General features: G+C 25.2%; 1 protein-coding gene across 5 annotated transcripts; it reads right to left on the bottom strand.

Moving 5' to 3' along the window:
- Positions 1 to 509: 509 nt before the first annotated feature.
- LOC129967834 (uncharacterized) lies at positions 510 to 19,700 on the bottom strand. Of its 5 annotated transcripts, XM_056081915.1 has the most exons (11): positions 19,122 to 19,436; positions 15,798 to 15,919; positions 12,958 to 13,103; positions 11,547 to 11,708; positions 10,923 to 11,053; positions 7,894 to 7,996; positions 5,656 to 5,787; positions 4,446 to 4,531; positions 3,964 to 4,050; positions 1,765 to 1,851; positions 510 to 635 (listed from the first exon to the last, which is right to left on the bottom strand). In XM_056081915.1, coding segments are annotated over exons 1-11 (1,071 nt in total). In that variant the 5' UTR covers positions 19,136 to 19,436; the 3' UTR covers positions 510 to 634. The 5 variants fall into 5 exon arrangements, with proteins under 5 accessions (XP_055937890.1, XP_055937893.1, XP_055937894.1 ...); XM_056081918.1 differs by lacking the exons at positions 510 to 635; positions 19,122 to 19,436 and adding an exon at positions 19,682 to 19,700 and having other exon boundaries at positions 1,120 to 1,851; XM_056081919.1 differs by lacking the exons at positions 510 to 635; positions 19,122 to 19,436 and adding an exon at positions 18,815 to 18,833 and having other exon boundaries at positions 1,120 to 1,851.
- Positions 19,701 to 24,488: the final 4,788 nt, after the last annotated feature.

Below are 24,488 nucleotides of genomic sequence, written 5' to 3'. Positions count from 1 at the left end.
TAATTTTTATTACTTGTAAAGATTGCTTCGCATATAAAAACAGTACATATCTTCAAAGCACTTCAAGCAAGAAAACCAAATAAAAATTCCATAGCCAAATGTATTCTAACCATGGTTGGTTATGTATTTGTAATGTAAAAATTGCATTATTTTGTTTTCCCATGTTTACTTTATAGTGTAGATGATGCTTGGATTATTTATGGTGTGAATGAATTACATCAATTTCCAGAAAGGGGAGGGAAAATCTAAGCACAAAAGTGTTTAAGGATTGTAATAGATTTAGCGATACATAATAACAAATTTATATTTCAATACAATCATCAGAAAAAAAATTACTATATTAATTTTGAATACGCGGAAATAATGTCTAATAAAACAAAGAAATAGAATTAAAAGAAACTTTTTCAAAGGGTGTCCAATTTTAGTTGAAAAAAAATTCAAACAAAATAATTGCCTTAATTTACTGATTAAAATACATCGTAATACAAAAATAAGCTTACATTTATGCATCTTTGATTAACTCATCACTTTTATTAGATAAAATTATGAAATCTAAACATTAAAATTTGTAGGAATGCTCTTAAATCAGAACTTCTTCTGCGTTTCTTCTCTGACTAGCATTCTGGATTAAAAATCTAACAATCAAAACAGAAAATTAAAAGGCATATAATGATTTTATGTATAAAAATTTCAAATGAAAATCTTTTATTACTTAAGACTTAAATCTTTTATTACATAATATTAATAAAAACAATGAATATTCAATGATCCAAATATGTTCTACTTTACTGAAGAGTTATTAGTGAGTTATTTAAGAGCAAGGTTATTAGTGAGCAATACAAATGTTATTTTAAAAATAAATTTATTGATAGAAATAATCAAATATAAAAGTTATGAAATCCTGGTATTTATATAAAATTATATATAATTATAATTACACTTACTTGATACTTATCTCAATTTTTCATATTGGAAAAAGTAGAATCTTGCTTTACATTCAAGTTTATTCAGATTAATCTCTTCATTCAAGATGCAACTTCTTTTTTTTTTTTTTTTTTTTTTGTAGACAACAGATACAGAATTTAAACAAATAAATTTCTTATGTAAAATTATATTTTTTATGATTAATTTCACACTAAACTTCAAAAATTATTTTTCAAAAATATCTTTAAAATATAAATAATGACCTATTGTCATCCACTTAGTCATTTTTCCTTTAACTGTGGTATTTAGTAATGATTTCCAGTCTTTTAAAGCAAAGATTTATAAATATGTATGTTCCGATTCAAGCATAATAAATTAACTAATTTCTTAAAATTTTCATTCTCTACAAGAAAAATCTTATATTTAAAGCTTTGAAAAGAATATTAAGCGTTTAAATTAAATTATACAATTTAAAGCTCAATTCTATGTAATAAAAAAAACATGTATTTCTTGAATGCTATTACTTAAATTCATATATAATGGTCCCCCTTAAAATTATATCCCTCCATATGCTAATATTCTCAGACGGAAGCTTGGAAGAACAAACAAGTTGCTGCATGTTAAAATCATTGATCTTGGATCCATGTAAACAGTAAATCATCGGTCAGATTTTAATATTTTTACAATAAATATAGAATTTGCTAATAAGATGCATTTTGTAAATCAACTTCCTCCTATTTAATTTCCTACCAAATTACTGTATTCATACTATTTATGAATACAATAATTTAGCAGAAAGCATAAATTCATTAAATAAGATCTCTCAAAAAAATATCTTACCACTGCTGATTAAGCTTCTTCAAATCTCCCCAGTACCTGTTCACTTCTATATTCTCCCAATGAGTTACTGTAAGTTTCTTAAAATATCTAAATTAATAAATTATCAATGTAAATAATTTTTAGTGCATAAACTAGTAGAAATTATTGCAAAAAAGATCAAATATTGCTTAAGAAAATATTAATATAAATATTGCTTAGCTTCTTTTCATTAATTAAACATGGGTTTAAAAAATAAATTACATTTATTAATTTATTGAAGTATAATAAGGACTTTACTGGGTTGCACGAATAAAAACTTTGAACTGTTAAACGTTTTCAAGTTGTTGCCTTTTTTATTCCTTCTGTCTTCAAATATTTGAGTTTAAAACAACTCAATGTCATCAATACGTTTTTAAAACATCTCATATTGCTCTTATTTTTTAAGAAATTGATTAAAAACCTGCAAGTAACCTAATTCTAATACGGTATTTAAGTTGCAAACAATTCTGGAGATGATCATTTTTTTTTTTTTTTAATTCTTACTTCGAATAGCAATTGTGTGTTCTTTTTTGGCCATTCTATGCTTCAACGCTCTTTTAAAATAATTTTCAAAGATATTGGTCATGGATGATAGTAAGATATGTTGATTACTCTGAAGGTTTTCTGTTTCTTCACTAGTAAAATATGTTTATCTGATGTTGAATTGGAAATTATCAAGTTTCACAATATAGTATTTCTCAAGAGTTTAATGGGCATATATCAGTTGTTGATAGATGATATCTAACATTTTGTATTTGCGACAAGGCAGATATCAGAGTTAAGTTGTACTGCAGATATAAAAAGCATTATACATATTTTTAGAGATATGAATATTATTTTCTAATTCATCTGAGTACATTAATAATTTGAAATAATATGACAAAAGGTTACTAATGAAAGTCATTAATTGGGGGTTCAATCTTATATATAAATTCATATAAATTAATTAAAGACAGGGGTTAAGAAAATAATTCTTTGAAAAAAAGGTATGAAATAGAGAATGTAATTTTCTTAAATACAAAACAGTTCATATCAAAATAAAAGTTGAGATCTTTATAAAATTTCTTTAACAATATTTATTTTCTTTGGATATTTTTTTAATTCCTTGCTTTGCAATTAGAATAAGTTTCTCATTAGTCTGTCTCCAAAATTTCTAACCTTTTTTTTTTTTTTATTCAGCCAAGAGTTTTTGTCAAATTTTAATTTTAATTTGGTTTTCAAGTGGATGTGAGAGTGAGGTGTCAGTTTCTAGAGCATCAATTTACTTGTGCATTTCAATAAGTCAGCTCATTGACAACAATACTGTTAATTTGCAGTAGTAAATTTTTGATCCAGCATCATAATTTCTTCTCTCTTTTCTTTAATTTAATACAACTAATTAATTTAACTCTTTCTTTAATAAAAAAAATTAAATTACAAAAGACAGTATCCAAGACAACCATCATTTGATGTTACCTAAGTTCTATTTTTTTTAAATCATATACATAAAAAGAGAGAAAACGTGAGTGTTAACAATCATAAAAACAGACCTGAAAAATTATTTAAACATAATTAGCTACTGAAGTGCACAATGGATAAAATGTGCACAATATCTTTACAAATTATACTTCCCAAGATTAATTTGACAAATATAATTTGGATTTGATTTATACAGAAAAGATTTGTTTTTACTTTATTGCATTTTAAAATAAAAATATTTGATATATAGGAAAGATTAATTTAGATTAGAACAGAATATAAACATACTAAAATAATTGGCTGCATACTGATATTATATTAAAAATGTAATATTAAGAATCATTGCAAAAAGAATTACTTAGATAAAAAGCATGCACATTCACATATATGAAATACTGTGCAATACTATTGCTGATAAAGTCCTTTAAACATTTTACTTTGTGAAAAATATTCAACTTTTGTTAGAAAGGGAATGGAATTCAATATTTATATAATTAATCGCAAATAAAACAACAACTTTTACATTTTTCTTAAACAAAAGACTGAACATTTCTTATTAAATCAGATATTAACTTCAATATCATAAGTTTTTGCATTTATATACTCAGATATTGCTTAGGTAATATCATTCCAGATGCCTATATTGTTTTTATTAATGTTTAACAAGAGTATACTAAATAAGCATTGCAATAGAAGAAGAATATTAAAAGGCAAATTACTCACTTAGTTAAAATTTCTTCTTTAATATTATTTTCATGAGAAGATAAACCTACTTTAAGAGAAGACAGATTTGCTTCCAGTAATTTTTTACTGTTGAAAAAATCAAAAAAATTAATTTCACATTCAATAAAGTAACAAAATAAATTAAAAATATAATAGACTGACTATGTGAAAAATTAGATTGCATAAATGACAAAACATAAGAAAAATCCTAAAATTATAATTTATTTTTAAATAAGACACTAGAATTGTAATTTATTTTACTTTTATACATTCTTTAAAAATTGTGTTCAATCTCAATCACATTTATTAATCACATATTTTTTTTCAACATTATTTGTATAAATTATGCAAAAATGCATAATTAAGATAATAACAGAACCTTCTTCCAAGTAACAAAAGGTATTTTGAAATACGCTGATTTTATATAATGTATATTTCATCCAGATTTTTCCCAGATATATTTGCAAAAAAATTACACTAACCTTTGCATTCCAATAAGATGAACATTAATATCAGGTTGTGAAAAAGAATAACAAGCAGCAAGTTTTGAGATGTTCACATTCTTTTCCTTTTAAAAAAAGGGGAATAAATTTGGTACAAATACAGTTAAAATTTTTAAGAAATTGTTATCAAATCAAATACAAGCAACAATAATATAAAATCTGACAGTTCAAATATCCTAATTGACAGAAATTAAATCTGGATTTTTTAAAATAAGAAGAAAACAAAGAAGGTAACCAAAAATGAAGAATCAATCAATCAGTATTCAAATTTTCAATCTGTAATGTATGAATTCAAATAATAAGAGCCTTCAAAAACTGAAGCTCATGAAAATATTCATGGAAATTTCATTTAATGCATTTTATTCAGACATTACAAGTTGTAAGTAGACTGCATCAAATACAAAAGCTACTAAGTTTTAAAATTTTAAAAAAAAGTATCAATTTTTCCCAACATCTGCCAACAGTAGGAAAATTGCCAGTATTAACTAAAGAATGTTAAATTACCATATTTGACACTTTTTGACTTTTTACAATTTGGCAACTGTACTATATTCTTTAGTTTAGCAGAAATTTGTCTATCACTCATAATTATTAGCCAAGGCTAGAATTATGTACTTACATCAATCATTTTTTTACACTTGCCACACTTTATCACTCCTATACTAAATCATATGAATGACATGCCTATTTTTTTAATTTAATTAGCATTTTAAATAATTACAGAAACAAGATTTAAATATTATTTATGAATATTAAAAGATTTCACGGTTAAATAATAATTTTTGTGTATTAAAACCTCCTTTGTAATCTTTTTTACATACATTCAGCAAAATAATTTTAGAAATAGTTTCTAAGAACATAATAAGGCAGGAAAGCATTTAATAATGACATCAAAATTTATTTTTGACTTTCATTTATATACATTAGTTACCCTTTCTCTTATTTATGTCCCAAAAGAAGAAATTCCCCAAAATATACCAAGGGTTTTTTTTTTTTTTTTTTTTTTTTTTCCCTGTTTTTAACACATTAGGGAGCAAAATGCCATTATATATGGTGCATTTTTATTTTTAATTGTTTATTTTTCAAAACTCTTTAATACTATTATTTATTCTTTCTCTCACTCTCTCTCTTTTTTCCCCCTTGAATTACTGAATGAATGAATTACTAAAACAAAAAAAAATTAAATTACTTTGCAGTATTCTACAGCTTGCTTACATGTTTCTTTTATTTCTGACTCTGCTGGATGCCAGTCTGGTGGTCCACTTTCTGTTAACAAGCCCATACCTAAAATAGCTGCATTTACAATTGCTAAATTTTTTTCCTAGAAAAGAATAAACAGATAAATTCTAGTATAAAATAAAATGCAATAAGCAAACATACAGATAAAAGATTACAATGAAATAAAAGAAAATAATACATTTTTACTTCCTCCCCCCCCCACTTCTTTCTCCTTAATGCATAATTGTCAACTTAATAATATTATAATTATTAGGATTTTTTGTATACCTAATGCCGACAGATATTCATATATCATAACATATTTTCTTGAATTTTTGCAGAGATATTTTGATGGTTTGGAAGGCCAAATTTTTGATGGACAGGACAAAAATTTTACATTTCTAATTTACTTGAAAATATTCTGTTTTATACTGTTTATATTAGTATTTTAAGTGCTTTGCTGTCCATGTTTTTGTTTGTTTTAATTTAGTTAATGCCCCATTTTAACATTACATAAAGGCATATGTAAAAAATATAACTTATAATTTTAAACATTGAAACCTGTAGAAAAATGTTTCAACTAAAGTACAGCAAGCTCTTATATTCCAACAAAATTGGGTCCTTATTCACAATTACCCTTTATAAAGCAGAGGATGTCATCAAGCCACAATAATTATAATGCTAATAAAAATTATTTTATTTTTATTAATTTTAAAAAATCAACTTTCAGTTATGCTAATTAAGCAACATTTTTAAAGCATTGACAATTTAAGAAAATAAATACTGGAATCTTGGAATCTGAGTTGAAATATTTTATTTTTATTAAGGCATTATCATTCAATATATCACTCATAAAAATATTTTTTTTTTTCCCAATATGTATTCAATGGTCAGTTTAAAATAAGATTTTTCAGAATTTGATTCTACTTAAAAGAAGTGTTGTATCTTCTTTGAAATAACAATAAGACAAAATATTTTCTAAAATACCTTTAAATTTTCTAAAGTAGTAAAAAATAAATGTTTATTGAAATCACCTACAAATGTTTATTTATGTTAGTGGGGCAATGAGCAAAGGAAATAATAATTTCAAAATTAAATATATAAAGGGATTGATAAGATTTATTTACTAAGATTAAAAGGAATTATTAATTACAAATCCTAATCTTAGTTTTTATCTCATAAGTGAGAATTGAATTCTATTGAAAAGAAAAAGATAAATAATACAATAATATAAATAACTACCTCAAAAACAAAGTTTAATATTAATCAAAAGTGGTCAGAATATTAATCAAAAATTTAGTATATTGTAAAAATGCCATAGGTATGGAAAAGTGGATATACATTAATATAACATGTATATCACTATTTAACAAAACTAGTCTTTAAATTCATAACAATAACTATGAGTTAATAGGGTTTATTTTATTTATCTCAATTTAATTATTGTGATATCCTAATTTCACGCTCAGTGACATGAAAGCTGCATTATGAATGAGTCTCATGGCAGTCAAATAATGAGGATGAAATCTGAAATATTATACTTCCATCACAGGAAGTTACTGATTCTCCTGCTTCCATCACAAGAAGATATTGACCATAAAATCAAAAGCAGTAACAGGAGCATATGCACAGTGGTTCTTTGGTGAAATAGACCAATAATCCTCTAGTCCTAATGCTGAGATTTTATTATTAGGTAATTAAAAACTAAAAAAAAAAAATCAATCTGAAGTTTGAGAACATTTTCTTAATATATTTATAAATAATGCTTTATCAAATTTTCATAAATTTGGGAAAAAAATATTCTTTATTTCCCTTGAATTCAGAAACATGATCATACACTGACTTCCATTCAGCATTTTAAATCATTACAATTAAATATCATAAAACTAGCTTCTTTTAGTATGTTAAATCATATTAACTTGCATTTTAGAAAATTATATAATAAATATAAAAAAAAAATTTTCAACAGAAAATTTGGAATAAAGCTTATATATTAATATCAAAATTACACAGATTTCAAATAAAACAATTTCTTAAATCAATTCAATATTAATAAATTTTTTCATATGAAAAATGACAAAAGCAATGAATATTCAGCTTATAAGTGTAAACAAAGAAAATAGTTAAATTTAAAACAATAATTTATAAAAGTAAATAAAATTTGATATATGTAATTGAAGAAATTGTTTAAAGTGCATAGAGTGCATACTTTGAAAAAAGACATATATTCTTTCAAGCTGTTGTCAAATAGTGTACAACGACAGTAGGAAAGAACAACATCAATATGCACAGTACTTTTTTCTAAGACTTCCCTAAAAAATATATTGAAAAACAATTATTTCGTTTCTGAAATTTAAATATTATTTTAAAACTCTTTACTTTTATCCTGAAAAATGATAATTATAAACATGAAGAGAACAGGCTTTTGCTGACAAAATAATTATGAAATTCATAAGATAGGAAGAAGTGATTGAGTAGCATTAAGCATACCAAAGAACAGATCAATAAAAAAAATAATACATTCACATAAAAAGTTTACATTATCATAATATTTTATTATCCTACCAGTTTTAATGTCTATAAAAATTCTTTTTATTAGAAAAAAATTATAAAATTTTAAGAACACTTTCTATTATATCAATACAAAAACAAACATTCTTTTGTTCTTCACTAATATCTTATGATATTCTTCCTTCCTATAACCATATTCTTTTATTAATACAGAGTAGTTTATTATAACAAAATCAGTTCTGCCTTAATGTATGTATAAATGTATTTAGCAGGATTAACAATTTTAAGATGAGTTTTTACTTTACTGCTTGTAAAGCATCAAAATCAGACAAACACATAATACCAGGACAGTTGTACAGCTAGCATTGCTGGAGTTTTAAAACAGATTTAATAGTGAAGCCTTTTTTTAATATAGCAATTATTCAATATTTAATTGAAAATACTTTTGAGCTTAAATCAATTACAATTTCATTTTTATTTACTACTGTTTCATCAAAAATAGCAAAAATGATAATATTTCAATGAAATGGATGAGACAGAAAAAAAAAAAACATTGGTATAATCTTGTGGAATAGCTAATAATGGTCAATGAAATTGAAATTACACAAAAGGATGGACTAAATATTATTGAAGCAATTTTAAAAGTTTTAGAATTGCTTCAAAAGTATTTAGTCCATTCTACAGAGAAACTGAAAATGAGTAGCAAGGGAAGACTAAGTGTTTGGATATGTTGCTTTTCATGCCATATATAATAGAGCAGCAAAAAAAAAAAAAAATTATATGCATGGCTACAACATTATTAACTTTCAAATAAAATGATTTATCTTTATAGATAACATTTTAATACTGTTTTTAATATAAATGTAATTGATTAATTTGGTTATGCAATTTTTTTAAAAAAAATCTTGAAATGGTAGTATCTTTTACATAAAAAAATGTTCCTTGCTTATCTTTTTAAATTATCAACATTTTCATTGATCTACCATTATTATTTATCATTTAAATCAGATAACTGAGATTTCACTGCAGATATTGTTACATAATCAGTAATAGCATGATTTCATGAATAAAATATTTTAAAAAATAGGGTTTGAAATTTAACCAAAAATTTCATTTCTAATTCATAAAAGTAGTTATTTTAAATTTATATGATTTCATTATCATTATATGCTTCAGAACAAATGAAAATAATTATTGGCCAAAAAAAAATTTTCACTCATCTCCTACTAACTGCCTTTAGCAACTAGCTAGTTCACTGAAATCGGTTGCATTCAATTTCAATTAAATTCAATTTCAATTCAAAGTTATTTTAATAACTTTGCATATTGCTTATTTTATACAATATCCTTCCTAATGGAGTCAACCCTCATGACATTAGTGTACCATGAAAAATATACTGTCCTAATCTAATTGTATTATTCATTCATGGTAAAAGTTATGGAAAAAAAGATTTTTCCCTTTTATTTATTTTGGAGTCCCACAAAAACAAAAACAAAAAGCTGTTTTTTTTAAAAAAAAAAAAAAAAAAAACTTTTGATATTATTGCGCTCTTAAAATATATTACTGTCCTAATTTATCTTCTAACTGCATTATCCTTACATGATGAATGAAAATGAAATAATGAAAGGTAAAACTGTGCAATGTAGCCATAACATTCCTTTGTATAATGAAAGTAAGTAAATTTAATAGCACTTGAGTTCAGCAGGAGTGATATTTCATTTCTAAACATCTTTTACAATACTGTAACTTCCTATTCCTCACATAAACTGCACTGATAGTAAAAAGAATCTTTCTTCATACTTTAAACAATGTCTTGGGATTGATGAAAATAAAAAAAAATGATTGAATTTCATTGCAATAATAAAAAATGTTGGAAATGACACACAGAATATTTTTTTTTTTAATTTCAAAATCTGATTTTTTAAAAAACAGGCATCATTTAAAAAATTATTTTTGTCAATTAATATTTCTAAATTTTGCACTATTGTGGAAAAATCTAAAATAATGCTCGATTTTTTATTAATTCCAATTCTAATGCAAATTTCAAAAATATCATTCTGCACATTCTCACCCTTCAAAGTAAATTTGTGCCAAATTTGATAGCTCTAAGACAAATGTTCTAACCTGCAGTGTGCTAAGACTCATTTTCTTTTATTAATAGAGATATGAATACCATTATTGTCTTTGTATAATTTGTTCTTCATTTAATTGGTTTTGATGAAGAGTAGAGGAAAAATTTCTGCAACTTCAAAAAGATGCAAATAAAAAATGTTTAACATATCCTGATTTATAACTAAGACAACTGAATGTGATCAACTAAATTTGTTACAGATACATTTGAGAAAATATATTTTCCTAAAGTTTGATTAAAATTTATTTGATTCAATTTCAAAGACTTATTCAATTCTGGAAACTTTTTCATAAGTCATTCACTAAAAGTAATTGACAAAAAAGTTGGGTTCTTCCCCAGCCTCACTTCCTGCCCTAATCAGCTAGTTTTTTTGTTTTGTTTTTTTAAATAGATGCTTGTCTAATAACCAAGGTTTTTTTCCCCCTCTAAATTGTCATTAAATAAATTTTTACTTTTTAAAACTTCTTTTAATATATTTTTATTACTAAGACATACACCATATTTTGACAGTTTTGCTAAATTTTTAAGTACCATCATATTTACATCAATTCGCATACATAAACTAAAGATATGTCACTATTTTTCAAAAAACTTACTTTAACTTGCTCAAGGAATATCCTGTTATTCCAATGAATTTTATTTTACCCATCTCCTTAACTTTTTCAAGAGCAGGAAGTGTTTCATTTACTATAATATCAGTATCTTTTGCAAATTCAACATCATGCACCTAAAAAAAATATATTAATATTTTTAAAAGAATTCTTCTAATAAATGGCATGTATTTGTTGAAGCTAAAGGTACAACAAAAATTCTTTAATATAAATTACATTATAATCAGTTAAAAATATTTTTCTTAATGTGTATAATAGAATAGGAAATAAAGAAAATCACATACACATTTTCACTTTCTATCTTCCTGGTATTTTTATTCAATTATTTATGCATTGTATCCGATTCACAGTATAAATATATTTTTTACAAGTTGAAACATTAAAATGTATACTTTCAATCAAACAATAAAGGTAGTTGTTGTATAAACCTTTGAAAAATATTTTAACATCCTACTACTAAGATAATAACAAGAAAGCAGAAATTATTTTTCATCACAAATAATTTATACAAACTTCAAAAAAAAATTTTTTTTTAGTAGAATTAAAAATTAATTTATTTAAATAATAATGAATGTAAACACATAATTGGTAAAAATAGAAAAGTCTTACTTGTAAAACATCAATATATTCAACACCTAATCTTTCTAAGCTCTCATCCACACTTTTCAAAGTACGTGAATAAGAAAAATCAAACATGTCTTCAGGCTTTGCACCATATCTAGCAACCTTTGTGGCAAGATAATATGTATGACGTGGAATATGCTTTAAAGCCTACAAATAAGAAATTACAACTACTTGAATTGACAGAATAATGAATTAAATACCAATTATCTTAATGGTAAGTAGAAAAACAAACATAAAATTGATCATTTATAATCACTCCACACCATACTAATGGAGTGGTAGCATCCCACACATTTCCAATTTTGGTTAAGCATTCATGATCAGTCCACAGAAGCTTCACTATACCCCTAAAGAAGACTTGGTGAAACTCTCTTACCAGTAATAGTAGGCTAGAATATACAGTGAGTTCCTCCTTCCACACATCCCGAGCTTCAAACTTGCTATGCATTCAGTGAGTGCCAAATCCAAATGGCACAATAAAAACAAGTGGAAAGGGTATTACTATGGATACACAACTTTTGGTACATGTTCTGACTTTTTTTTCTTTTCTTTTTTTTTTTGCATTGGCACTGAATTTTGGAATGATACCACTCCATTGGCATAGCAAGTAATGACCGTAAATATCAGGTTTCATATAAGTATTTAGTGAAATTTCAAAAAATTTTACTTTATATAAAAAAAATGAAATCTTTACATACAAAATAATAATTTAAAACACATTAGAAAGTTTCTATTTTAAAGCTGAACAAGCATTAAAAAATATTTATATTCTAAAATTACTACTTAAAAAATTACTACTTACTGTTACAATTTGTAATAAACAGAAATGAAAGCCAACGTAAAGGCAGAAATAAAGTGATCAAATGATTAAATGATCAGATTTCAAAAATTAATTTCTCAAGAATTTTAAATCTCAACTTTTACTATACGTAGAATATGGTCATATTAATAAAACCAAAGTGACAAAAGTTATTACAATATTCTTTATTAATATTTTAACATTTTTTTATTATTAATTATCTCATCAATTTATTGGATTTTGTTAAATGCCACATTTTTCCATCCCCCAGTGATAATATAGGTTCCATGCATCCTAGATAAATATATATAGATCAATATTTTAACAGAAAACAATTTATAAAAAAAGATTTCATTATTTAAAGATGGAAAATGTATTTAAAGATTACGGAAAAGTCGGTTTGGCGAGTGTATGCTGAAAAGTCCAACAGGTTCAATAACAAATAAATATATTCTACTCAAAAACATGATTCACAGGAAATATAACACAGATGAAATGAATAAAAACAACAATTTAAAAAATCAACAATACATTAGCAGCAAATCAGTAATAAACAACTGTAACAACACAATGACATCAGAGAGAACTTGCACTAACTTTTCCAAGTACTATTTCTGCTTTTCCTTGACCATAATAAGGTGCAGTATCCACATAGTTTATTCCACTTCTGATACCCTCAATAACTGTTTGTATTCCATCTTCTTCTTCTGGCGTACCATAAACTAAAGCTAATTCAGATCCACCTAGAACAGAATGAATAATTTTATAAATGCAAGTTTTTAAAAACTATCTAAATAATTTCAAACTTTTTTTTTTCTTTTCTTTTTAGAAGATTACCTAAATGTTTAAATATGTGGAAATTTAAGTTGATGGTAAAATATTAGAAATAAATAAGAATTTCATAAAGTTACAATTAAGTTACATTTTCACTCTAGATGGTTAATTTCATGGTTATGATTTTTAATATTGAAAATAAAATTGCAATATGGAAACAAAGAGTTTATCAGTTACAAGTCGTATTTACTATAAAAATTAAAGGTACTAGTGTATTAATTGCATGCAACTGATGAATTTTTTTGGCTTAGCTGCATGCCATTAGAGAACAATTAGGCCTAAACTCATGTCATTTCAAATATAAATGACATGACATCTTTGGCGATTTTGAGGCAATTAATCAATAACATGTTGTTCATATACAAGTACCAAATGGCAGGTCAATATAATAAATAATAATAGAAATATTACATACAATTAGCATGAACAAAGTATCAATGACTTGTAACATAAAGCCAAAGTAGCTTCTTTGCCTTTTATAAAAAATTTTGATTTTCAAAATAAAAAAATAAATTGAAAAAAAGGCACCAGTTGGATTATCATAATTAATCATGGATTATGTAAAATAAATAATAATGTTTTCAAAACCTCAGTTTCATTTTTAAAATTCAATCCACTTCTATTAAATATGTTTTAATATGGTTCCAATCCAAATTCAATGTTTTGATATTAAGCCAAATAAAATATAAATGATTATAATAATAGAGAGATAATATATTACAGAAGTTTTAAGATTCGAAATAAAATATTCTGATAATTTTTAAACTTGCTTGTTCCTTTATTTCTTTTTTTCCCATTCAATTATGGTTTTAAGATATCTCATAACTTTTTCCTTAAGTATAGTTCGGAACATATTTATTTTTTAAGAAATTAAAATATATATAATTGCTTTGGTAAAGTATCTTGTACAAAAAATATTTTAACTATAAACAACAAATTGTGACAAAAATAGCTTACCATCCTTAAATGAAATCTCTATATAATCACTTATTATGAATATTGAAATTTCCATAAATTTGTATACAAAATAAATCAAACATATATTTTGGTATTTAGGTACTTTCAGTTTCAAAGGCATTTATAAAATTATGACTGATTAATCAAAAGTCAAAAAATTCAGCAATCTGTAAAATCAACTTTAAATATCAGAATTTAACTACAGTACACTCATAAGTATCCAGCCTAATGTGGCAGAAGAGCAGACCGGATAATATAAAAGCCACATAAGTCAGAGTTCTATGAACTCATTTCTTTGCCCACCAATACCAGAAGACAACGTTTTTACCCTAAAACTCATTATTATAATATTTGTTTTCTCACTTCTTATTGAAAACTAAGCCCTCCATTTATCTCAAGCCACATAAAATGTGAATGAGGCTGCGGCCCGGTGAATCATAGAAACTGTTGCCAGTAACATGTTGAGTTAAAATTGAAGATTTGACTCTGTATTTGTACTCTGTATATGTTTATATACTGCACAGCGTGTTTCAAGAATTTATTAGAGAAAAATTAAGGTTAAAGATATAAACTATTCACATTTTAACAAATGTTCACATTTCCTCTAATTTTCACTGTGGTACACTTAAAAAAAATTAAGCAAACCAAAAGAACAATTTACGAATATTGTACATACTGTACAGTTATAATCAAGAACAGTGGCAACAACTGAGCTCCATTACACACTCACGAAATAATGAACAAGGTGCAAAATGCTGCCCTTTTCCTGTCACAACTTGTATTTTGCACACAACACATAGCAAGATTCAATGCCTATACTATGGATCATCCAGAGGCCTGCTTCCAATGTTTAGGCAATGTTGCCAAATCAACGCCTTGCCTTCTTCATTTAATTATGATAAAACAAAACTAAACCACATAGTATGAAAGATAGAGGGTCGTGAACCTTATATTCGCGAGTGTACTGTAAATTAAAGAATACTAAAAATAATATTCTGCAAAAACAAATGTTTGAAATAAATTTATAAATATGTTTTAGAAAATGGAAAATACACACTATTGTTTGCAATAAAATATATAATATTTTTATTACAAAAAGTTGTCCATAAAGATAAAGAGATCTTGTGATATCTGACAAAGTTTCATTTTGTCAAATTAGAAAACAAAAAAAAATTAAAATTTGACTGCTTTGTTCTTTTTAAACATGAAATTTGCAAATAAAGTTTCATCAGATACTTTCTTTTCAATCATTTAAAACAGTTAAATCATATCTTTGGTTAAATTTCTTTCAGGAATCATTATGGTTAAGTATGTTAAATTTTTTGGTTGATTAGAATATATATATATATATATATTTTTTTTTTTAAGTTAGAGTGGTATATTTATTAGTTCTGAAAAGAACAATTTTTATTGAATACATATTATAGAAAGTTAAAATGCACACAAAAGAAATAAGATACAGTAATAATTAGAAACAGTATAAAAAATCATTGAACATAGGAATTATTATAATCCTATTATACCACAATGATCTTTCATGTTTCAATTTTCAAGTCACTTTTCTTTTTCTGCTTGACAGATTACATTAAATGAGAAAGAAGCAGACAATCATAATACTTGTTTTATGAAAATAACAATTTTTTTACCAAGTCCTAGAAGAGAAACATCCAAACCAGTTTTTCCAAATGGAACATAAGTCATGCCATCACAAAGCAAATTATCATGAAAACCTTCCTGGTATGTTGGCAATCTTTTAAAGGCTTTCTCTCTATAAGAACAGGAAAATCAATATAAGTTACATATATATACAAGCTAACAAAGTAATATTTACAAATCTCCTACTCTTGAATTAATACAATTGGGTAGAGGCAAACATAAATAATGTAATAGTTAAAATGAAAGGTAATGTTTTTTTACTTATGATAAGGAAAAAGCCACGTTAACTGAAAACTTCATTAAAATTTTTAAACATCATTACGTATAAAATCTAACCTAGTAAGTTTATCAAATTTTAAAATATTTAAGAATTCCTTAAATATTTATTGTAAATGATCTATACATTAATGGACTTATTAAAAATTTGATATAATTGTAATAATATTAAACAATTAGGATTATATACCCCTTCTGGAAATGAATTGTCCCTCCCCTAATTACCCTTAAGTAGTTGTATATTTGCCAATAAGCACATTAGACAACTTCCTATGGCTCCTGGGCTGAAGGGGAGTTATAAGCTGGATGATAAAAAATATCTCATTAGATTTTTTTGTCAAACAAATAAATCTGGAAAAAATATAGCTTCTATGAATCAATATTTATTCATCACCAAATATAACTGTTCAGATTCCTATTCATTTAATTATAATCAATTACAATAGTATTTATAAATATTATCTGCTTATATAATAGAGGAAACCATATATTCACAAAATAAATAAATTAGAGAATATATATTAACAAAAGGTCACCAAAATAAAATGAAAAATCCTCAACATAAAATTGCATTAAAAATATTAAACTATATTGACCATTCATTAAAAGGTAGGCTTCATACAATGTACTGCCTAGGGCCACAAAATACTTAAATCCATCAGTATCTACAAGGAGCCAAGAGTTCACATATCTTATTTTTCAATGCTTAGAAAAGCCTGAATCATGGAAAAATATTGTTTTCCTTCTATATCCATATTCCCATTTTAATAGCAGTTTGAAATTTCTATTAATACAAAATTAGTAGTTAAAAATAGTTTGTTAATTACATACAAAAATTAGTAGTTAAATTTTTGGTATGCAGAGATTGTGGAAGTCACTGAAGTTAACAAGCTACTTAATATAACAGTAATAACTTGAAAATTTGCACATTTGTAATTTTTTTATATTTGATTTATACATTTGGGATTATTTTTAAATAAAAGTATAAAAGATGGCACCAGAAAAAACTATTGGTGCCTATTACAAACATGTTATTTAGAATCTTCAGATATATATAATTCTCAGAATAATTAAACACTATCACTAAACTTAATGGCATGTCTAATAGTTTAATATGAATTATTTTCCTGTTCAAGAATTTACTGATCTTTTTAAGCAAATGCTATTTTACATAAATTTTTACAATGTATTTTTGATTTAATGATGGAAGAAATGGTTCACCAGAATACAGTAAACATTTTCATAGCCTTCAAATTCCTCTTTAACTTATTAAAAATTTCTTCCATTTAATATATTTCAACCTCAGTAGATCAGTCTCTTTTAGTTTCTTAACATTTTTTTTTCAGTAAAATTACAAATTTACCCATAGTATTTTTTATTCTAATTTTATTGAATCTATCAAGATATTCACAAGGCATAAAACGTAATATTTTTAATGTTTAATTATTTACTGATTAATAATTTAATGTTTAAAGCTCTTTAGATGATTAAAATACTAAAATAATATAGGCGTCTAGTATAGTATATAATAATACTGAATTGAATTTCTGGGTTTTGTTTTGTTTTTATTTTAAAGAATATCATATTTCATAGAACTATCATAATTTACAGAATACTTCACAAGCTTATAATTTAATGCAATTGAAATCACTAATTATTCTAATTTAAATATAAGAGTTCAAATTTTAGTTACAAAATTTATAAAATTATATTTAACATACAGAAAATTCTTTTGGTATTTCATTTGTTGTCTGAAACAAAGTTTTTTAAAATTAATATATTATATAATGCAATATATAAAAATCATACATAATTTTATTATAAATATAAGGATGAATTAATTCAATCCTAAATAAAATAATTTTTTAAATTAAAAATAAAATTTCAAATTATGAAAATCTTGTTGCTACTGAACAGTTCATCCCTTAACAGGTAAGAATATTTCTCACTTTTCAACTTAATCTAAGAAATAATAATAATAATAAATTTTTAAAAATTCAAAATCAATAATGAATTTTTCGTTTACATAAGAGGATGAGTATGTAATCGCATGGTAAAGAATAGTTCTGAAAAAAATCAGAACTATTCATTTTTTTCTCCCTTCCTATTAAAAAATTTGGAAACTCAAGATATGTGGTAGTGTTTGTTAAATAACAATTTGCTTTACTATATGGAGACTTTTTTTTTTAATTCATATAAGTAATAGACATAATAACATGGTAGAAGAAATAATATATGTGATAAATATTTGATAAAATAATAAATTAGAATAATAAATTTTGTATACAAGAAATAACATGCAAAATAAATATTATGTGAAATAAATTTTAAATCCCAAATTTTAAAAAAAATATATCAAAATATTCATTTTTAGACAATATACATTAAAGTTCCAAATCTCCCTCCTTTTTCCCTTTTAAAGAATTAAAAATAAAAATTTCAAAACTACGATATTCTATTAAATCTGTTAATTTGCAATCTCAAATAAATTTTGTAGATTTCCTTTTAACTTCTATAAAATGAATTAAATAGTTAAAATTTTGAAAAACTAATCAAACTTTTAATATTTTAGTGCTACTTAAAACATGAATTATTAACAAAATTAAAAATTCTTTATTAATTTAATTCTTTACATAAAATATGAATATGCAAAATGCTTAAAAGGCAAACAATTCTTTATTTAATTGAAATATGAATATTTGTTTAGTAAAATTTAATTTACATTTTATACCTTATAAATATGGAAACGAATTAATATTTCAAATTTATTACGTCAAATTTCGCATGAAAAACCATGCTTTGCAAGACAAAAAAGCTTTGCAAATCATGAAACACTTTCACTACGAAAGTGAAAGCATTTGAAATGAATTTTAAAGCATATTTCAAAAAGATTTTCATAATAAAACTTAATTTTATGATCCAGTTTTCATCCGTTTTTTTTTTTTTTCATAAAATATGTTTTTAAAGTAAATACAAATATTTAAAAATATCTCATGAATCTGAATAAATAATATAACCAATTAAAAACAATACTTAACAAATTGCAAGACATTCTCCGAAAAAAAGAAAAACAAGTAACGCCTCAAGAAACAGGATTTCAGACCGATTTAAGATTATATTTCACTCACTTAACTCGTGATTTTATAATAAAAAAAAAAGTTAAATACAAAAAAAAATTATCAGTGCTTGCGAAGAAGAATGACCTTGGGATGATAGCCTTTGTAGCCAAAAATCTCTTAATCCCCCTCTTACAAACAAGAATGGCCTGTTTGATTTTATGAAGTTCATCAAAAAATTACAGAAACATTGAATGAAGCATTTTTTTTTTTTTTTTGAATTGGTACATAGTGTTTCTTTATTATTTATTTTACACCATTCCATGTTTTCGTACGATGATGAAATGCGTTTTTATCACACGACGAACTTCGCACCTTAAGATGAATCCGTTTATTACATTAATCGACACCAGCCTCTCCAAACTACCGTCAATCAATTAGTTGAAGTTACAGAGTGTTTTTACAGGTTTATGTAACATTCAATCAATTAATTAAAAGAAGATGCAATAATAAATAAGATTGTCAGATTTTCATTTATATACCTGCCGCTTAAACTACCGTCTGGTTTGGCGGGTAACGCGTACGTGATTTCGTTTAAACAACTCAACTCAAGGATTCTGAAAAACAAAACACAAACTGTAATTTAAGGAAATGGATTCGAACATTTTCTAGTAAAATATTAGTTTTATCAAATTTCTTTTCTTACAACTATGAGCATTATTTTATCACACTAGCAAATTTGCCTATAATACTGAAACTAGTAGTTTCATATCAGTTTTAAGGATTAAAAGAATCTGATGTTCTAGCATTTTGTAGTTAGAAAAGTAGTATTTATTTATTTAGTCGATATTAAATGCTGATGCAACAGCAAAATTATGTTAAATCTCAATTGAATCTTCTATTTGTAACTTAATCTAAATGGTTTCTTCAACAAAGTATTTCTCAATTTCAAATATTAATACTCATTAACCCGTTCTGTTTTAAAAGCCAGTAATAGCTAAAGGTAATAACAAAAGCCACAGGGATAAAAAGCAGAACTATTCAAATTGAAGTTTTGTATGCACTGAATGAAGAATGTACAATAGCTGACATGATTACTTCGCAGTTAAAGAATTTTGATAACAACTGAACTGGGTAAAATCAACTATATTTTTATCACATCAAGGGAAAAGAATTTATGTACTTACCACCTCAAAGCTGTCAATAATTTAGATAAAAATTAACTATAAAAAATCCAGTAATGGTTGCTTAACGTTTTTCCTTAGATTGTTTTATTCTTTAACAGTTCGCTTGTATAATATTTATATTTAATATTATCTTTAAGTTGTTGCGAACGACGCTGCACATCTGATTTTAAAATATCATATGCTGCATTCATATCGATGTTCTTTGGAGGGGGGGGTGACAGTATTTAATTTCTTCTCTTTCTATTTTTTTTAATGTTATCTCCATTAGAATCATCACCGTTTATTCCTTGTCCTTGTTCATACAAAGCTCACGAATTTCCAAACTTTTAGAGGCTGTAAATTTTCGGCCTGCACCGCAGAATGCCATTGATTTATTTTAGGTAAACTTTTATAAAAGATGTTAATTTTATTTTTACTACACACAGTTTGGTTCTTTTCCTATCCACTTTGCTTTCATACTTCAACCGCAGGCAATAGCGGTTTATAGTTTTCACTTTTCAACAGATTTCAAGTCAAACATAGCAGTATAGTTGTTCGTTTAAACTAATATAGGCCAAAGTAGACAAAAGATGCAAACTTCTCCCAGGGAAAAATATAATCCCATTTGTTTAATTACAAGAGGCGCAAGTAATTTTACCAATGGCAAATGAAGAAAGTCCGTTTCTCTATCTCAAACTTTACAACATTAACTCGCTATAATAATAAGCAAATATTTTTGTATACATTTGAAAACATTGGTTCAGGAGCAGAAAAATTTAATAATAGAAAGAGAATGATAACATTAACTGCGATCATATTAAGCCTTGTCCATTATATTTCATAATTTGTGTAATGCATCAGCATATTATTTAATAAAAATTTCTCCGATTCAGTAAAAACTATAACATAATATAAAGTGTTAAAATTGAGAAAAATTTTTAAAAATTTAATCATTTCTTACTTCTGAAGTTAAATGTTAGTTGCAATTATCACAGTACAGAAACCTGTTCATGACTAGCAATCAGCTGGTTAATTAGGTTTAATGGTCGCTAAAAACACTCGCTGTGTGGATGGGTAAAAATGTATACACTTGAAGCGTTTTTTAAATTTTAATAAATTAAATATTAAGCAGAATTTGGTTGTTTTTGTCGTGATAACTTCCGAAATCTTACTGCACAAAAATATTTTTTACACCATTTTAAAATTTTACTTCAATTTAATAGACGTGCGAATTTTGGCTAAATTTGGGCAACTTTTAAGAAAAAATGTTGCCTGATTTGCAATAATAGATTTATATTGTTTCCCTGAAATTCAATTCAGTTCTTTTTTTTTAACTCATCAAATATTTGATTTTTCTCCGTTTTCTTCTCTGGTTTAATATCTGCGTAGTTTATAAGACAAATATTAAAGTAAAAATACATTACCCCGAAATTTAGAATATAGTTGAATTAGACATTTATTTTAATAGGCTCATGATGTTATGGGATCGTTTCTATTAGAAAAGTTCATGCATATAATTCAAAGAGTAAGGCAATTTAAATTATATGACTTTAATGTCGAACAATTTGGTGAAATCTTAGATGTGAAAACATATCTAAACGATTTGTCCAAATCAATTGGTAGTCAAAGGCCACTAGTATATAATAGTTCAAATTATATACTTTACTTTGAAACTCAATTACTCATTTTTGTAGAACATCATTTTTATCAATACAATTTTTTTCGATGAAAAGCGTCGAAGCAGTGTGAAGTGTTTAAAAAATTCCTAATATTTCAAAATTTTTACTTATTATTGTTATTATTAATAACATCTTCAATTGTGAAAAATTGAACTTAAAATAGTCTCTTCATCAACGAGTTTCCATAGTTGTAAATACTGATAGATAATTTTTGAGCCATAAATACACAAATATCTTTCTTCTCTTAAAAAATCTACCATCAAGACAGAGTAATTAGTAATAGCCGACAGTCCTGATTTCATTTTCTTTAAAGCTTTAAAGTTTCCTTGTCTGTGCTAGCGCATGATTTCACTAATTGTGAATAAAGTAACTCGTAGATAAAATCGTTTTGGATAATCATTTTTTTTTTTCTTCATTTTTCTCGAAAATATGCAAAAATAAGCGTGATGCTACTTGGTGGATCGTAAAAGGCTAATTGAAGAATGACGAGATTTTCACTATTTTCACTTTTAAAAAATTTATTCAATCATTAGATACATAAAATATTTGCTAATAAAAAAGCAATAAACAATAACTGAGGAATATAAAATTTATTTTATTACTATTATTATTATATTAGCCAGAGGTGGCGGTAGAGATTTGCCGACGGGGGGGCAAGACAAATCCGACAGGGGGGCTAACCCAATATCTCTAATTTGGTTTCAAAATAACTCATAATAATTAATTTTACATTTAATTAAAGAAAATCAAGTATTATTTAATTATTTTTTATTCAAATGCTGATCCTTTTTTTTCGTTGTTAAAACTTTATAAAAGTATTTGTAAAAGAAACAGGTTCTCAGTTTCTTGAGATCTCAATTTTTTCTCAGACTCTTGAGGTTTAATTTCTCTGCGATCTAATTTTAGAAAAAATATAGTCATATTCCATTCTAGATTGTAGTATATGTATATAGAAACACAAATTCTACTAGAATGATGTGTCATGCTAAATGGACAGATGCATACTATTTTATATCAGAAGCTATATAAAATGAATGTTGAGACAAAAAGTTTTATAAAAGTAACTGTTTTAGAAATCCAGAATAATAAATAAAAAATATTCAATGTTTTCTCCAAAAAACGATTTTTCTGCTTAGTCCCCTACCTAAAATATTTGTTAAGTGAAGATTGCAACAACCAGCAAGACTTAAGATGTGTTTCGAATCCGAGGAAAATAAGTGCGCGTACTCACAAAAATTTACTATAGTTCGGACACGAACAATATAGAATGCGGAAAAGATACAATATGTTATTTTTTAAGAAGGTCGGAGAAAATATTTTGTAAATATATGTACAAACTTACTATTTTATGTAAAATATAAAAAATATTCTTATGAATAATGGACTGCTTATACGTTAGATCTCCCTTATATTTATTTTTCTATACATATTTAAGCTTAAAAAAACCAATACATTTTATTTGAAAAAAAAAATTAGATCTTGAACATGAATTCATCTTCCATTTTTATTTATGCACTTTCTGACTATTCTATGTACTATTAAGTACTTTCTTAATTTGCAGTTATTATAAGCTAATATTCCTATCAAAAGGTAAGTTTTATCCCCTCAGTTGCATGCATGGGCTTTTTTTAACCCCTTCATATACAATGGCGAGTCTAACTCGCGTATGGAATTATTTAATTTTAAATTTTAAATCTGTAATTAAGTGAAAGTATTAAGTAATTTAAAAAGCTAAAATCATTTGAAAACACATCATTACATCAAATTCCCTTATATTTTTGGGGGGATTAAGATAACGATAATTGTCCCAAATAAGATCTGCCATCTAATTAGGAAATTATGTAAATTCGTATATCAAGGGCTTAATGTGTTATTTATAATATTCTAAGAATAACTATTTTAATCATCTTTTTATAGAGACAACTTTATTCAAAGTCTATTAAATATTTAGGAGCATCTGAAATTATATATTTTTTGCCGATAATAGTAATTGAAAGTAAAGTATATATAAATGATACGTTCTCCGATTACATAGTCATAATATTGAATGCAGAGTCTTAAGCATTTAGGTAGTAATTTATTTTTAAAAAATTAGTGCATACTTGGATACCTTTTTTAGTGTAGCTAAAAGGCTACCATACCAAAAATATTTTTCTTTGTCTTCAACTGCAGTCGGTAATATTTCGTTAGTGTAATAATTGTAACATGATAAATTAGATTGCAAAAGAAAACAAATATTTTGTTGTTAAATGGATTTAATTTACAATTATACAATTTACTTACTCCAGTGATTTATAATGAATTCACATAATTTGGTTACAGCAAAATAACTCTTCTTAGCATGCATACTCACAAGAGTGTCAAAAGAAAACAGTGTTTGTTTTTTTTAAATTTAGTTCAATCATTAACTAGATTTCAGTCAAGCAATTCTCATAGTGAAATGAATAAAATAAATGTATAAATTCGTTACCGAGGAAGTAACAATTATGTTTATAAGATGATGA

Source organism: Argiope bruennichi, chromosome 1 (genome assembly GCF_947563725.1).
Source record: "Argiope bruennichi chromosome 1, qqArgBrue1.1, whole genome shotgun sequence".
In the NCBI taxonomy this organism is placed as follows: Eukaryota; Metazoa; Arthropoda; class Arachnida; order Araneae; family Araneidae; genus Argiope; species Argiope bruennichi.
This window is presented reverse-complemented; position numbering and strand designations above follow the sequence as displayed.